This window comes from Anas platyrhynchos, chromosome 14, assembly GCF_047663525.1.
Source record: "Anas platyrhynchos isolate ZD024472 breed Pekin duck chromosome 14, IASCAAS_PekinDuck_T2T, whole genome shotgun sequence".
Taxonomy (NCBI): Eukaryota; Metazoa; Chordata; class Aves; order Anseriformes; family Anatidae; genus Anas; species Anas platyrhynchos.
Genome location: NC_092600.1, coordinates 5,479,093 through 5,495,797, shown reverse-complemented (window position 1 = coordinate 5,495,797; position 16,705 = coordinate 5,479,093). Strand labels below are relative to the sequence as shown.

General features: G+C 50.2%; 2 protein-coding genes across 2 annotated transcripts in view; one reads left to right on the top strand and one right to left on the bottom strand.

Annotated features, from left to right (window-relative positions):
• Positions 1-8,051, top strand: part of MGAT4B (alpha-1,3-mannosyl-glycoprotein 4-beta-N-acetylglucosaminyltransferase B) — a 42,944-nt gene extending 34,893 nt beyond the window's left edge. The window contains exons 7-15 of the mRNA XM_038186241.2: positions 268-343; positions 1,079-1,193; positions 1,925-2,055; positions 4,566-4,673; positions 5,233-5,426; positions 5,781-5,859; positions 6,319-6,406; positions 6,677-6,789; positions 6,943-8,051. Coding sequence (XP_038042169.1) covers positions 268-343; positions 1,079-1,193; positions 1,925-2,055; positions 4,566-4,673; positions 5,233-5,426; positions 5,781-5,859; positions 6,319-6,406; positions 6,677-6,789; positions 6,943-6,966 — 928 coding nt within the window. The 3' untranslated portion in view covers positions 6,967-8,051. The remainder of the gene's footprint in view (positions 1-267; positions 344-1,078; positions 1,194-1,924; positions 2,056-4,565; positions 4,674-5,232; positions 5,427-5,780; positions 5,860-6,318; positions 6,407-6,676; positions 6,790-6,942) is intronic.
• Positions 8,052-8,331: 280 nt separating this feature from the next.
• On the bottom strand, positions 8,332-16,266 carry LTC4S (leukotriene C4 synthase). The gene is made up of 5 exons (XM_013103981.5): positions 15,124-16,266; positions 11,054-11,153; positions 9,506-9,576; positions 8,804-8,885; positions 8,332-8,648 (listed from the first exon to the last, which is right to left on the bottom strand). The coding sequence occupies exons 1-5, from the start codon at positions 15,179-15,181 to the stop codon at positions 8,507-8,509; spliced, it is 453 nt and encodes a 150-aa protein (XP_012959435.3). The 5' UTR covers positions 15,182-16,266; the 3' UTR covers positions 8,332-8,506.
• Positions 16,267-16,705: the final 439 nt, after the last annotated feature.

Genomic DNA, 16,705 nt, shown 5'->3' with positions numbered 1-16,705 from the left:
AAAACTGGCTTTATCCAGGGGGAAGGACATGGTGTGGGGGGATACGAGCTGGTGGCAGCCTTGCAGTGCTCACCTTGAGCTGCAATGTTTCCATCACCAAACTATGGGGTGACCTTAACCCACAGCGTGCTCCTTTTGGCAGTCCTTGAGCTGTGCAGCAGCTCGGAACGGATCATTTTGAGTCCAAAAGGAGTGACTGCGTGCCACCCGCTCCTCCCAGCTGCCACCAGGCCTCCGTCAGCTTCCCTTTGCCTTTGTCTGTTGCAGGTGGAGGACCAAGCAGAACCTTGACTACTGCTTTTTAATGATGTACGCCCAGTCCAAAGGCATATATTACGTGCAGGTAGGTTTGGGGGCAGAGAGGAGGTGGGTGTACGTGTGCGTACTGCAGCTTGCACCCAGCTGAAGAAGTGCGTGTCCTGGTGTGTGATGGGGCTGAGCTCACAGTAAAAGCTGGCCTTTGTGTCAGGCCCTACATCCCTGTGCACATTTTACATTGAATCACACACTTTTTTATTTTTAAAAGTTAATCTTGCATATTTTTCATGCTTCTTGGTGATTCAGCCATTCCTGTGCATGGTTGGGCTGAGCATGCCAAACCCAAGGGCTGCTCGCTTTCCTTTGGGAGCGAGGCCCTGGCCAGTGTGTGGCTGTGGAGGGGTGAGTCCTCCTGGGGCCTGCACATGCATGGTGTCACGGTTTGTGGAGGAACATTTAACCTGAACCTCTTCCAGCGTTCATTCCTACCATCCATCCCTCCAGCTGATGGGAATAGGTGCTGCCGGACGCTGCTGTGTGTGAAGCATGGTTTGGCAGACGTGGCTGCTGAGTTTTGTGATGGCCAGATGTTTTTCTAAGATGCTTCACACTTGGAGACCTTTCCCCTAGGGAGGGCAGAAGTCCTTGTTTTTGTTTACCTGTTACACTGGGTGAGGATCTGCTTGGAGAGCCTTCCAAAATAAACTCCAAAATAGGTCTGCCAAGGCTTTCCTCTACTCTACAGCACGACTGCTCTGCAGAGAGGCTCTTACTGGAGCCTGGACGTGTCATTGGCACTGAGTGTCCCTTCCTCTTGCAGCTGGAGGACGATATCGTGGCCAAACCAAACTATCTCAGCACGATGAAGAACTTTGCCTTGCAGCAACCCTCCGAGGAGTGGATGATCCTGGAGTTCTCTCAGCTGGGGTTTATCGGTAACGTCTCCCCCGCGCCCCCATCCCAGCAGGCACAAACTCCTGCTGGCTCCTGTAAGCAGTTAAGCTCCTGGTCCAACACGTCGTCCCCATGAGATGGTCACATACTTGGACTCAGTTCCCCCTTGTTTTTGCAACAACACTTACTTTTGCACAGCTGATGCTGCTGATGCTCACTTTTAACAAAAATAAACCTGGTCGGTGGCCCACCAGACAGCCTGACAGCTTCGACGTGAGCAGTAGCTTTTAGGCTGGATGGGATCTAGTGTTGCCTAACAGTGTACAAAAGGAAGTTTACATCAGCTCTGAACTATTTTGGGAACAGCAGTACATGGTTGCAGTAGCAGCTTGATCTGTTATTCTCAATACTGGTTTGACTGGCTTAAAACTTCCAGTTTTTGGGGCAGGAAATGGTCTGTCCTACAGCTGGCTGGATGTTTTTCAACCTTATTTCTCTCTGCTGAATGGAAGAGTTTTAGACCTTCTGGTACTGCTGTGACCTATGAGACACTCATGCTTTCTAGTTCTGCCATGAATACTAAATCCAGAGCTGTATTAGCAATGCCAGCAGTACTGGTACATAAAACAGAGCTGCATGTTATTTCGTTTACGTAGAGAGACAGACACATCTGACCTCCACAGCCCAGTCTCCCAAGTTTTTTCTTCCCAGCTCTCATTCTTGACTGTCTCCTGCAACAGCTGCTCTCTCTTCTCCCTTTTCTGTGCTGTAGGAAAAATGTTCAAGTCTCTGGACCTGAGCTTGATCGTGGAGTTCATACTGATGTTCTATAAGGACAAACCCATCGACTGGCTGCTGGATCACATCCTTTGGGTGAAAGTCTGCAACCCCGAGAAGGACGCAGTACGTAAATAGCCTCCATTAAGGAAAAAGCTCCTTTTGTGCGTGGGCAAGCATACCCTTGGTCTGTCCCTCCAGAGGTCATTTCTGCGAGCTCTGGAGCTAGCTGGCTTTGCACCGAGCCTTGCTGCTCCTGTGGGCATCCTTCCGGATTGTGTAGGTCCCAGGAATTCAGCCCTGTGTGGTCTGCAGCTGTCAGAAAAGGCGTTATTTCTCCGGCTGAGCACCCACAGGCTGCTCCAGCGGTCCTGCAGCAGAGCAGCCGTCCCGGCACGCTGTACCCCAAAATAACCCTTGTCTCGGAGCTCACATACCATACCTGCCAGGAGCACGCGCGGGCTGCCCTCAGCTGACCCGCAGCCACCCACCCTGCTTCCTGGAGGCACAGTGTTCGCAGGCATCTCGCCTGGGCTCCTACTGGGGTGTGGAGCGGTGAAACTGGACCTGCTCCGTGCTCTGCTGCTGGTGGAGCGGGGTCTGTGTGACACCTTGCGGATGGCAGCAGGAGAAACCCCTGCACCCGGGGGTGTTTGAAGCCAGAGCAGCAGCAGCGGGGGATGAAACTGAGTGGGAAGGGCAGAGGAGGAGTGAGAGCGAGCACGAGTGAGATGAGCTCACTGCCAGCTCCCTCCCGTCTCCTCCCTGAGCATACTGTGTTCACTCATGCACTGGTTGCGTTCTCCCCAACAGAGAGTGAGCAGCTGAGTCGCAGTGGCCCAGAATAGTTTCACTGCTTGGAGCCAGCAGCGTGGGAGGGACCTGCTGGCCACCAGGGAGCTGCTGGCACATGCCAGGGCAAGCGGTGGCTCCTGGGACAATACCACATTTGTGCAGGAGGGTGGCAGGGCACCCTCAGGGCTCAGGTCTGGCAGAGCAGTCTCCGGGCATCTCTGATGGTGCCCAGTGTCCCCAGAGCCACAGGCAGGGTGCTAGGATGGAGCTGGGAACGGTGCTGCTCCCTCTGCACCCCCCCCAAAAGCCCCCAGCCCGAGCACTGGTTAAATGCAGGTCCTGCCTCACGGCCAGGTCTGTTCAGCTCCAGCCTGGCAAAGTCTTTGTGAGGTTTTCCCAGGGGCACCTGCAAGCCTCTTAAATGTGTTGCCTTTTTAAAAATTAACCTACTTTCCATGTGGATTTCTGGCTCCTTTTCCCCACTGTTTGCATGATTAACTCTGCACCGCGCCCTTTCAAACACGACTTTCACTCCTAAGTCCTGTTGTGCAGAACCAAGTCGGTAGCGGTGAGGATTTGTCTTTTTGATTGAAAGTTTGTTTGACCTGAGCTTTCCCTAAGTGCTTTGTCTGCTCTGGATGTAGCCTGCTCTTTCTTTTGTTCCCTAATTTTAGATTTACCTGGGGTAGAGCCGTGTGAAAGGATGACCTTGTTACCACCAGCTGGGCCATTCCCCCTCCCAGCTCCACTGGGGACAAAGTAGCTGTCAGCAAATGCTTCTTTAGCAGAAGGAGTAAAAGGGAGGAGGAGAGATTGGGGATGTCGTAGCCCCCTCCTCTCCCTTTCCCCCTTCCCTGCCCACCCAGGGATGAGACCTGACGGCTGCTCTGTGGGGTGACGTTTGTTGTCACTGGCAATGAGCAGGGTCTCTCCTGTGAGCAGGGCTGGGTTTAATTTTCTAAAGTAACGTGAGCTGATTAGGGGATTATCCACTGGCAGCTCGCAGGGGTGTGCTCGAGTTTTCCCGGCTCTGGGGTGTTGCTTGGTGTCACCCCCTCCCCACCATGCCCAGCAGTGCCAGGCAAGTGAGATGGGGAAGGGGGGAAAAAAATCACCTCCATAGAAACCCTGTGCCCCCTGCTGCCATTCCCCTCCCCGTGGCTCTGCTCCACGCTCTCAGGGCTTTTCCCTTTTGTCCTTTATTCCCTCTCCATCACCACTCTCCCTGTGCCCCACAGAGAACTGCTGGCCGCAGCAGAGCTGCCTGTCCGGGTTCATTTGCCTGGTGGGATGGGTGTGAAACAGCCAAGGGGTCTCAGCACCCAGCAAAACCTGCCAACAAACTAAAAGCTGCCCAGCTGAGGAGGGACTGCAGCTGCTGCCTGTTAGGCTCTAAATACCCCAGCTTAGGCTCTAAGTATCCCGGTACTTACTGTCACTTCAGAGATCCCGAGCTCTGAGTCATAGGGAAAGGCTTTCCAGATAAGCCAAGGACAAAAGAAACTAAATTCTCTGGCTGTCCCTACCTCACAGAGCCCAGAGATTTGCTCGTCGCTTGCCAAGATGTGCTTGGCGAGGAGATATTTGGCACTTGGGCCTGTGAACCCCAGCGATGACCAGCTGAGAGCCAAAGACAGGCTCCTCCAGAGCGCAATTAAAAGCCCTGGGGCCAAATTAAAGCCAAAATAACACAGGGAGCTATGCAGAGGGAGGGTGGGGTTCATCATCACACCTCTTTTCCCTGAGGTTTGGTCGTGTTCCCCTCCCTTTCTCTGGCGGTGCTGGAGGCTGGAGCATGGGGAGGTTGACACAGGGGCACTGGGGGATTTTTCCCGTTTCAGAAACACTGCGACAGGCAGAAGGCAAACCTGAGGATCCGCTTCAAGCCCTCGCTCTTCCAGCATGTGGGAACCCACTCCTCCCTGGCTGGGAAGATCCAGAAGCTGAAGGTGGGTACCAGATGCTGCGAAATCACCTTTCCAACCCACCTGCGGCCTTTCTGCTGGGCCTGGCCTGTGGGCACCGGGGCTGCCTGAGGACATCAGGGACAGCACCGTGGTTTGTGGCTTTCTGTGCAGTAATTGTATTTTATCCTGAATCACAGGGAGCTCATCTAGCTCCTACTTCTCAAGCACAGCGAGCTTTTAAACCTTGGTGTGCTCCTGCCCTTCAGGGCGAGGAGGCACCAGCTCCTCGCCTGCTTCTCTGGTACCATCAATAGAGACATCACCTCAGCTGCTGCAAACTAATAATATTTTAAGGCCCTTAATAAAGCTGCCCTCTCTTTTGCTGTCCCTCACTTGGCAGAGAGCAGTTGGGATGTAGGCTTCTGTGAAATTTTAGAGTTGTGTGTGAGCTCCTGGCCAAGAAGCAGGGACTGCACTGGGGGACAGGCAGCGTTGGGCAGAGGATCGTGCTGCAGGCAGAGCACGAGCGTGTGTGTGTAGTTCCTCGTGGCTGAGAGCAGCATATGACCCATTTCTGCCCTTTTGCTTTGTGTCCATCAAGGACAAAGACTTTGGCAAGCAAGCCCTGCGGAAAGAGCACGTCAACCCTCCTGCAGAGGTGAGCACCAGCCTGAAAACCTACCAGCACTTCACCTTGGAGAAGGCTTACCTGCAGGAGGACTTCTTCTGGGCCTTCACACCCACTGCCGGAGACTTCATCCGATTCAGATTCTTCAAACCACTCCGCATCGAAAGGCCAGTGTCTGGGGGGGCAGGGAGCATGGAGATACTTCCCGTGTGTTCTTCCAAATTTCTTGTCCATCCCTGGTACGGGTCGGTTCCCTGGGAGGAGGGCACGGTGCTTTGCCAGGGGAGGCAACTCCACCCTTCCTGGTGGGTCCACAGCTGCCAGACCTCTTTGCTTTCTTGCACTTTGAAGCAATCCACAGTTTGCTAATCTGGCACAGAAGCTCTCCTTCCCAAGCAGGCACTCGTGGGCTTTCTGGGAGGGTGCCTGTTCGGTTCGGATGTTTGATGGCTCACCCAGGGTGAAAGATGTCATGTCCCTGTGCTCAGTGTGGTGTTCCATGGCTTTTGTCTCTGCCACAGGTTCTTCTTCCGCAGTGGGAACATCGAGCACCCAGAAGACAAACTCTTCAATACGACTGTGGAGGTTCTGCCGTTTGACGTAAGTGTTTTATTGAGAACGGAGGCGGGGGTGGAGTGGGAAGGAAAAGAGGTTTGAGAGAAGGAAACTGCTGAACGCTGTCAGGAAAACCTTCCCAAGAGTGCCTTCAGGAGGTGTTGGCGTCCTGATGGAGGTCACCCCTGGTGTGATGCCACCTTGGGAGCTGGGATGGGGTTGCCTCCGGAGGAGCTGTCCCTGCCTGCAGAGGGGTGCCCAGGTGGGTGGGATGGCTGCAGAAGAAAGAACAGAGGTCAGGATGGTGCAGCTGAAGCAGCAGCAAACATCCTCTTGCTTTGGGGAGTGGGTTGCATGGTGTCAGATGAGGAGCCGAGGTGCCATGGGATGCTGTGACCTCAAAAGAGTGTTGCAAGGACAGCTCTGGGGTTCCTGCTGTTGCTTGGGGCTTTGGGGTGTCTCTTGCCTCCAGTCCTGAGCAGAGCACTCCTCTCCATCCCACAGAGCCTGCAGTCGGACAAGGAAACCTTACAGGAGGGAAGAGGTGCAGCCGTCAAATACCGCAGGACGTCGGATGGCTACATCCAGATAGGTACAGCAGGTGGCGGGGTGGGGAACGTGCATCCCCTGTGCTCATCTTCCAGTGATTCAAGGCCACTATTTGTTTAGAAAACGATACCAGCATTGAGCATAATGTCTGCGAAATTATCTCAACTGCACTTTATTGACAACCACATTTGGTTTCAGCCTCTCCCTCTCATCTGGGCCCTGTGCTGGGCACAGAGGGGCCGTAGTGTCCGTTTGTGGTCCCCTTGGCATTCAGGTCCACCAGCCCCACCTCACCCCTGTGCTTTCCCACCAGGCTCCTTCTCCAAGGGTGTTGCAGAAGGCGAAGTGGACCCGTCCTTCGGGCCGCTGGAGGCGATCCGGCTGTCCATCCAGACTGACTCCCCGGTGTGGATCATCTTGAGCGAGGTACGGGGCTGCTCCTGCCTGAGCGTTCGGCCTGGGGGGCCCTCAATGCATCCACCCCAACCCCACATTCTCCAGCATCCATTGTGCACTACCTCACGTGGATACCATGTTTCAGTTGCACAAATGTGATTTTTGCCTTCCCTCTCCTTGCAGATTTTTATCAAAAAAGCAGAGTGAAGTGGGCATGATGAAGGATGGACACGTGTAGAGCCCGGGTCCTTCTCCCTCCCTTCCCTCTCCCTCCTCCCCAAGTCGGCCGTGGGTGTGCAGCGCCTCGCCGCCTGCTCCTGCCGAGACGTGGGGACCGCGATGCCAGCGAGACGCGCGCCTGGCTGCCGGGAGGAGCCGCACTCTGACACGCGGGTGCTGGATGGCCCTCGACACCCCGGCTTCGAGGCCAGCACCATGCACTGGTGCTGCAGGGCCAGGACAGACCTTCCTCTGGAAGAAGAGCAAAAGCAAAAACCAAGCTCTGCTGCGAAGGGTTGGCTTTGCTCTCCTGGGCAAGCCCCAGGTGCTCACCGCTCCTCCTGTGGGTGCATCGCCGGTGTGCGTGGTGCCGCAGTCCCACCAACACGCGGGGCCGTTTGGTGTCAGGATGAGCTTTAGCAGGCACGGAGACTAAACGCACCTTCAGCCCAGGAAAGGGGGCTGCTGGTGGCTCTATCTGGGGAGAAAGGGGGCCTGGAACAGTTTAGTCCTGCCCCTGCTTTGCAGGCTGATGCACAGGGTGCAGGATCACCAGGATGGAAACAGCCAGGGACTGACGTCTGCATCGCCTTGGCACAGGCACTGGTCCTGGCCACAGCTGAGGATTACATGAGGGTGAGGGCTGACCCTCCTGTGGTGGAGGAACGAAGCTGAAAGGGGGTTGGAACTATGAGTATGGCAGGGAAAAAAAATATATACGCCACACTGTGCCTGCCAGCATTGAACACAGCCCCTTAACTCATGGTGAAGTCTCCAGTGTCTTCATGCCTTGAGATTGAGTGCAGAAAACAGCTTTTTAAATAACTATTTCAGTTATTGATTGGTGTGATTTTTTGAGGAAAAAAAAAAAAAAAAAACAGAAGTAGCCCAGTTCAAAAATAGTAGGGATTAGTGTAAATCCCAATGTCTCTTCAGCTATACACTGGAATGCATTATACTACTTTAATGTGCTGTATTTTTTATTATTGGATACATTTGATTTTTCAAGTACATCTCTCTATATAAATATATAAAATAATGTGCACTGTAATAAAAGCAAAATTTAAACCTTTGGTGCAGTGGTGAGAGTCACTTGCAGGGGGAGGCACTGGGCCCGTGTCCGTGTCCAGGACCAGGGCCTGGCAAGGCAAGATCATTCAAGTCAGGGGCAAGCCCTTTAGATTAAAGTAAGGCTTTTTTCCCCTCAGTTGTGGTGAGGTTTTAGACAAGTTTGCACACACTTTCAAATTAGTTTTATTCACAGTAGCTTTTCCCATACAGCCCCATGCCCATAAACCTCTGATGTTCTCACACCCAGTCCCCCCCTCAAGCAAGTTTGACAGTCACAAACGATTTCTGTGGAGAAAAGGCATTTATTTATTCTTTCTATCTCCGTGGCACGACACGCTCTGACAGGGATGCCCACAGCAGTGGTGAGGAGCAATGACAGCGTGCAGGCCAATTCATTAATTAAAGGCATTTCAAGGTACAGAGCAGGTTGGGGTGCCCAGGGGAGCTGAGGCCTTGCTCACCAGGCGTTGAGGAGTCGGAGCGGCCATGCCAGCGCCCACGGGGAGGACGGGAGCAGCAAGAAGTGTGCCAGGAGCCCGGCCACCGCCAGGCCCACCAGGAGCCACAGCAGCCGGGCACTGGCGTACAGCGGCCCCAACCTGTGTGGAGAAACGTCCCCATTAGTCCCAGCAGGATGGGTTTGGGCACCACGGGGCAGCACCTGAGGGGATGAGCAGCCCACACAGGGGTGGTGGTGGTATGGGGAATGCACGGGGTTGGGTTTGGGTGCTTGTAGCCCCAGCTGGGTACTCACCGTCCCTGTGCGGCCAGCGCGTAGCCATGGAAGTAGCGGAAGCGGGTGTAGAGGTACAGCACCCCACAGGCTGCCGCCGTCCCTGCAGGGACACCAGGGATGGAACTGCCCCAAAATGTTCATGGAACACAGTAGGCTGGGACTTGGGCACCAGGAGTTCAAACAGGGTTTCTTCCTTCACTTTCTGTGAGGGACACGCTGCCCCATCCACACACAGCCCAAGTGCTTTCTCCTTGCCTCTGGACTCAGGTTTCCAGTGCTCACCTCAATCCTTCCTCATGCTTTTGCTGCAGGTGAACCCCCTGCACCCACCCCACGTCACTGAGAGGCTGGGTTTTGGTTATTTACTGACAGGGCAACTCATTAGGAAGCTGCAGCCGCTGAAACTGAGCAGCACACCACTCCTGGCCCTGGCCTGACTTTTCCAAGGAAAACACCGCAGGGCTTGGCTGGGCCCTAGCGAAGGAGCAGGGGCTGCTGCTGCCACCATAGGAACATCTCCACCAAATAGCATGCTGGAGGCAGAGCACTCCGCAGTCCATCCCACTGAATCCCTTCAGGGCCAAGGGGGAGCTTCGCTTTCCCTGAGCAACTGCCTCTTGGTACAGAGAGGGCACCTCTGAGTCACACTGGGATTTATATTGGGATTTGTCCATCTGCACATTCTTTTTTTGTTTGGTTGGTTGTTTCATTTCCCCTTACCTTGATGGAAGAAGATCCCAGCAACCCAGAGGAGCGAGATGAAGATCGGGAAGTACTCGGAGCAATTCACCCTGTGAGAAGTGGAGGGGAGTTAACCCAGCACCTGCACACATCAGAGGCAGAGGTGAGCTTCACATACACACCAGATCAGGCTGAAGGAGAGACCCCTGGCACCATGGTGCTGTTCCAGGAGAAGGGCACAGCTGGGGCCATGCAGACACTCGCTGCCTCTCCTGGAGGAGAAGCCAGGCAAGAAGGGACTGCCGGGTGCTGGGAGCTGCCGCTGTGAGAGACGATGCCTTTCTGCTGCTTATTTTTTTTTTCTACTTTTTACAATGCCCTAAGCAATCTAATCTTAAATTTGGCCAAGAAGTCACTGAGTCTCAGGGAATGGAGCCAGACTGGGAGCTGGAAAGTCTGAAGAAACCTACACTGCAAATGTAGTTAGAGCCTGAGCAAGAGGAGGCTGCCAGGTTTCCATAAGTAATAAATCAATACCTCCCACACACACACTTTTTTTTTGGAAGATATAAAAACAAATTATCCATTTGCATCCTTTTCCACAGGGAAAAGAATGGAGGAAAAAAAAATGAAGAAATACACTAGGAAGAAATACCTTCTCCAGCCCCAGTTCTGAGGTCACCTCCACCACAGACTGTAATGGAGCTTCTCAGCATTCCTTTAAAAGCCACACCGGCGGCTACCCAGCTAGAAGAGACTGATGCCTCCCACACAGGTTGGCCTTTCAGTGCATCACAAAAGGCCCAAGCGAGTGTTTTTGCCACTCCACAAATGTTTCCTGCCTGCTGGCAGGGAAATGCATCAGCTTTGTTCAGAATTTACCGCCGTGCTCAAACTATCGTTGAAAGCCACTCCAGCCAATTCCTTTCAGCTGCTTACGAAACAGCACGACTGAGATGAAAGATGGGAGCTGGTGCTTGCTGGAAGCTGAAGGGATCTGTAAACGTTTCCAGTTTAGCCCCAGCATTTCTCACTCCATAGAAACAGAGGAAAAAGAAACAGCCCTCAGCATGGGCCCACAAGTGCTGACTTTCACAGTACAAGGACTTAAAAAAAAAATAGTAAGAAAATAAAAAAAAAAGTCCTCATAGCTGGTTCTGCCAGCAGGATCCTTTGCTTCAATTCAACAGCAAAAACATGCAAGTAAACATCAGGTTATTAATACAGCTTCAGCTATTCTCATTTTGGAGCCAACATTAATATTAAACTTAATGATTGTAATGCATTGATGCTCAACACCTCTTCCATACAGCCATTAATTTTTAATTTGGCTGCCTCTCATGAGAGCAGAATGAGGATTGTCATGGACAGAAACACTCCAGCCGAAGTGCTGAAAACAAAAACCAGCCCAAGCAAGGCACTTGCTCGCTGCTTTGGCTGTCATAATTCTACATCTGCATGCAAAGCATGAAAGAAAGTCTAGTATCAGCAGAAATAAGTGAAAAAGTGACTTTGGTCTTTCCTGGTAGTCACATTTGACTCAGGTCATATCTAGATGCAGTCACCATGAACAGGTCAAAATCTTACTGAGCCCTGAAGATCCGCTCGAATTCAGGGTGACCTGCTGTCTCTGGAGGAGAGATCTTGAACTTCCGCCGAGCATAGATCACTTGCAGCGTAAAATAGGCTAAAAAAAAAAAAAAAAGAATAACACACAAAAGGTAACAGTCTGGCAGTGTTTTGTTTAGCCAAGCTTTATCTGGTTTGGAATCAAGCAAGCGGTTAGAGGAAAATGGCCAGTACCACTGGGTTCACAGTCCGGGGCTGTCACACCTGACTGGAAATAAGAGTGCCATTACCTCCTGCTCGAACTGGATGTAAATCCAGATTTGGTTAGCCACACAGAGCACGTGTGGCACAGAGCTGATGTGCTGGAGGGCACTTTGCATAGCATCACACCCAGCCTGGCCCTGCAGGAAGGCCGGCACATCAAAAGCTCATGGACTCCCCCCCTCCAGCCCATCACAGAGCTATTCTTCTTATGTTTTATCATGCACTCTGGATTTAGGACATTAGTACACCCTCAGCCAGTCTCACAGGAACATACAACACTTCCTGAGAGGCACAAGGCTTTTGTACAAGGATGGCACCCCAGCACAGAGCAGCACCCAAGCCAGGAAGCACTGGGCTATCATTAGTCAACTAGAGATGCTCATAATTATGGCATTATAAGGCAATTATTTCTTCCTCTTCATTCCTGCAGGGTAGCCCCAAGGCAGGAGGCAGTTTGAGGAGTTTAAGCACTGCCAACTACCACTGTGAGCCTGCACCAAACACAGGCCAAGGCATCATCGTGGTGTCTGCTACAACGCTCCTTTGTGCATTTGTTGGGGACGTCAAAAGTCACTTCACAATGATGAAAAGTTGTTAACATGAAGATTTGGACCATTTCACTATTTGATGGATGTTATTCTCACAGGGGCTTATTATGTTTCATATATTATTTTTTTTTTTTTTTAGGTGAACTACTACATTTTGCTTTCATGGAAATTGAGGATTTTCATATAGGAGAAAATTAAATTATAAAAACAATTACTTTGGTGGCTGAGGCAGCATGCTGCTAAGCAAGTCACTTGGATTAGCAAGGTCCTGATGTAGCATACACTAACAGGGCACTGCAAAGGCAGACAAGGAGTCTGCAAGGACTGTGCTGTGGACTGTCTTATTCTAAGAAAGAGGATAAAAGCAGAGCAGCAGGACAGAGAGAGGAAAGTAGAGACAGATGTTGCAAGATTAAGGATGAGAGATCCATGCACGCCTGCAGAAAAGCACTGGAACATATGTAGAGGAAAAGGGAATGAGAAATGTAAATAACCTGATGCTATGAGACCTGAGTATTAAACACCCTATTATCCATTTCAGGATATGCACGTTCCAGTGTCTTCCACACAGCATGCGATGGCACAGCTGGTGCTGGAGAGGAAGGCAGGAGAAACAAAGACACTTCCCCACCCCCCGATTTGTTTGCAGCATCTTGATAAAGGCTGTGGGTGAGGATATCGCTCTCCCTCTGCTCAACACCATATCCGCTCTGCAGACCAGAGAGGGCTGCAGTAGTGCACAGCCTGCTAGGCAGCGGTGGCTGGCAGAGTGCTGATAAACGATTATGGAAGTGTGATCCATCTCGTTACCTCTTCCCATCAGACAAGCACACCTCTCCTACACAGATATTTTATGCTTTCGGGTCTTATCCCAGACTCCTCCCAGGAAATGCAGCAAGGTAAAGGTACTGCACCCCATGCAGCTCTGCCAAGGCTTAACGGAGCATTCTTCAGACCCACGAGCACTTTAGGAATTATTTTAAGCCCAAACTCTCCATCAGTTCTATGCTTTAAGCCCAAACTCTCCATCAATTCTATGCTTAACGTCTTGTTTGAGTATTTGCCCCTGTAGACAAGCAATTCCTGCAAGATCCCTTATGCTTGGAGATGGATAACACATGGAATACCCAAGAGGAGTGAGAGCATTTTGGAGCATGGCTGGCTGTCTTCCAAACCTGGTGTATGGCGGAGTGCCAGGATGAAGATTCACCCTCCAAAAGCAGCAATCCTCAGAATGAGGTGCTGAAAAACCACATCACACAAAACCTTTCAGAAAGGACTAATAGGGAAGAGCGATCAATCTGCTCTGCAGAAGCCTTCAGACAGGCTTTCCATGGCTCGTGTCTTCAAATTAAACCCCTGTGTGGATTCCCAAGTGGCTCCTAGGGGCTGAGCTCTCCCTTCACATTATTCCCAGTGAGGAACATCAGCAGGAGCTCCGTTCTCTATTTGATTATGTCCACAAACTTGTCTAACCTTATTATGGCTGATATCTCTATCACATTTGAATGATCCTGGCAAACAAGCTCTACGGGGACTGACAGACGGTGACATTGCATAAGCTTTATTTCCTTTGAAGCCATACTAAAAAGGGAAAAAAAGAACTAAGCCTGGCAGCAGCGTTCTGATCCCAGGCACAGCGCTCAGCCCAGGGCCAGAGCACACGCTGATGGAGCGCTGCGCTCAGAGCTTTGCTAAATTGATCCTAACTAAATTAAAAAGGGGAAAATTAATTAGAAGAATGTGGAAACAGTTCGCTCTCAGAAAAAAAAAATGAGGGAGGAAAAACAACAAATCGACCAGTCCTTTACTAAGCCCAGCTATTAAATTAAGTCTCCTACGTAACCTGTGACAGAAGAGCATTTGTATGTATCATGCGTGTCACTGTTCCACTTCTCTGCCTTCTCAAAATCGATCTCAGATCTGTAATCCACATACAGAATAGCCTTGCAGAAGAAGCAGGGGAAGCTACTGCACAGCTCTGCATCGAGGTGATGTTAGCACACACATTTCTTACTGCAGAGAGGAAGGAAAGGAACCCTCTTAATTTGTAATTGCTCCCTGGCTTCCGAAGCAGAGACCATGCTACTTTGTCCAACCTAATACAGGTGGATGGTGCCCTGCTTGTTATTTGTCTGCTGACTTCACACCGATCCGTGGTTTGCATGGTGTGGAAGTGTGAAGTGCCAAGGGCTGCAACCTTTCTTAAAGTTCTCATAAAACAAATGTATTTGAGAGGAAGCTGCTATTTAGGGGTCAGCTACCGAGTAAATTGTTTGAGGAAAATTACTGATAGTTCAGAAATTGTGAACTCCTTTCTTCAAGCAGCATGTTCATGTTTTAGATAGTGCTTGTCCTAAGAGATGTAGCACCTGACAGCTAAATCAGGCTGCTCGGAGAACCACATCCAACCCTCTGTGAGCAAAGAGGTGCAACAGCTCTAAGGTGAATGCATTCAGTAGCAAAAAACAACAGCAGAAAAACAACCACCTTTCCACACAGAAAGGAACAAAAGGGGGGCACTGTCCCCAGGGCAGGGTGGGCACCCCCCTCCTGCAGCCCCAGGGCTGCTTTTGCCCCCAGCTAAAGCCACGACAGGGACAGAGCCCAGCAGCACCGCTGAGATAGGAGCAGCCCGGGCTGTTACTTTCTGAGCAGGCTGAAATGGACACGTCCACTTCAACTAAGAAGATTCACTCAGAGTTTCTTTGAGGATGTTCGCATCTATTTCTAACCAAAAGGGCTCGCGTTAGTTTCCGAATTACTGTGTGGCATCAGCTCGTCTTGTGATCTGCTCAGGGTATGAGCTGGACACCTAACAGTATTGCTCACAGAGAAGCAGCCCATGTGCACAGGATGCTCTTTCCACACATCTCTGATACGGGCTCACACGTTGACCTCTTCAACAGTGAGCCAGCCCACCTTTAGTTTGGGCTCCTACCTCCAACCCATCCAAACTACAAGTTACCTGCTAAAATTCCATCACAGAATAATTCAAACATTCAGTTGCTCCAATTGTTCTACATTTAAAAGTAAAACTTAAGTTTTGTCTCCTTCTAGAATGCCGGCTGTGAGGTTTGCACATCATTTTGGTCCCTAATAAATAAACTTGCTCACACTTAACACTTCCACCTTGAACAGCCGAGCAATTTGCATCATTTTCCCCTGCTGGACATCAGCACCTTCCATCCCACACAGCCTGCGAGCGAAACACAACCAAGTTCCACATGGGTAAGCACAATTAACTGATACCTTACTGATCCTGAGGGCATTTACCTTGCTCCAGGACTCCCAGCACCGTGACAGCGGCCAGCAGGTCTATCTCATTTCTCATGGTGCTCTCTGGAGCAGAGCAGGGATGGAGCACCAGGAGCAGGGCTGCTCGCTGCTTCCCTCTCCCACCCTCCCACTAGTGCACGCTCTACAGCGGAGCCAGCTTCTTGCCCTGCAGTGACACGTTTCCTCCACAGCCCGTTAACTCTCCCCTGGCCACAAACTTTCCCAAAGCACCCACCCGACAACCTCTGTCAGAGCCGAGTGCCCTGCACTGAGCCATGGAGCAGCACAAGTTTTGTTGCACTCAAACTGAAATTCTTGCAACTACCGATTTCGTACCCGGGTTGCTTTATCTATTACCAGCGATTGAAAGATTATGGGAAAAATGCCAGGCCTTTTATTGCTAGTTTTAATCAGTTCTAAAGCAGCTAAATTACGTGCAAGGGTACAAAAATATTAGCAAGGGTTTAAAGATTCATGACTTGGTCTGCTGCTCCTATTCCAAGTACTAGAGTTGACCACATGAAAGATTTTCTAGACTTTACCTGGAATAACTTAATTACTACTGGATTCTACATGCAGATGAGCATTCAGATGTGTAGCTTATTAAATATTAATGTAAGTTTACACAGTACAGTCCTTTTCTGACTTTTTTTTTGTAGTTTTCAGGTGTTTTTAAAATTCTGCAGTACTGATATTTTTCTGGCTAAAATACAAGATAGAAGTTCTCAGTTCAGAAAGGGTGGCCAAATAGGATATAAAAATAATTACTCAAAAATATTACAATGAATTATAAATGTGAAATGTGAAGTTCAAAGAACAGCAGTATTTTATAGCCCTAAATAATCTCTTCCCGGGTGACAATGGCAAAATACACATTGGCTCAAAAAGTTATAAATGTGCTCTAAAACTCAGAATATAGATAAAAGGCTACTCTGATTTTAAATACCAGCTTTAAATTTTAAATACCGCTTCAAATATCAAAAAGGAAAAAAAAAAAAAAAAACGTTTAATTCATTATCAGCTAAGGTTTTCCCTTAATTTTAACTTCGTACTGAGAGAGGCTGCAGGAAAGGGCTGAGCTGCTCTCTCTGCAGCCACAGGCTCACACAGTCTCAGCACAGAATTCGTGCACAGCACCAACAGGAGATGATCAGACCTGCCACCTCCCCCGAGCAGGATGCTGCAAGTTCTTGCTTCTGCTTTGAATCTTCATCTCAAAACCCCACCGCGACAGCTTATCAAGTTGAAAACTTCCAAGTCAGCTTATTCGAATATACAGTTGGTACTCTTCTGGCAAAACACGTAAAATATAGCAATAGTCAATAGAAGCCCACTTCCACTTACATCATTTCAACAAACAGTTTGGGTTTTAGAAAACACTTTCATTATGGATTGACGTTAGACTTAAGAAAAACAAATCAATAATAAAAAAAGATTGGTTTCTGAGCAGAGGCTGATCCCGAGCTGCCGCTGACTCTGTAAAATCTTTGGAAAAACACATACATGCACTTAACAGGATGACAGTTTGGGAAATTTGATTTCCTCAACATTGAATTCAGCGAAGTACTTTTAATGGGAC

Coding starts and splice junctions, on each gene's coding strand:
- LTC4S (XM_013103981.5), bottom strand. CDS start 15,181: ATGAGAAATGAGATAGACCTGCTGGCCGCTGTCACGGTGCTGGGAGTC. Junction 9,577..11,053: donor GAGCGGATCTTCAGGGCTCA/GTAAGATTTTGA, acceptor CACTTCTCACAG/GGTGAATTGCTCCGAGTACT. Junction 8,886..9,505: donor TGGGATCTTCTTCCATCAAG/GTAAGGGGAAAT, acceptor GTGTCCCTGCAG/GGACGGCGGCAGCCTGTGGG.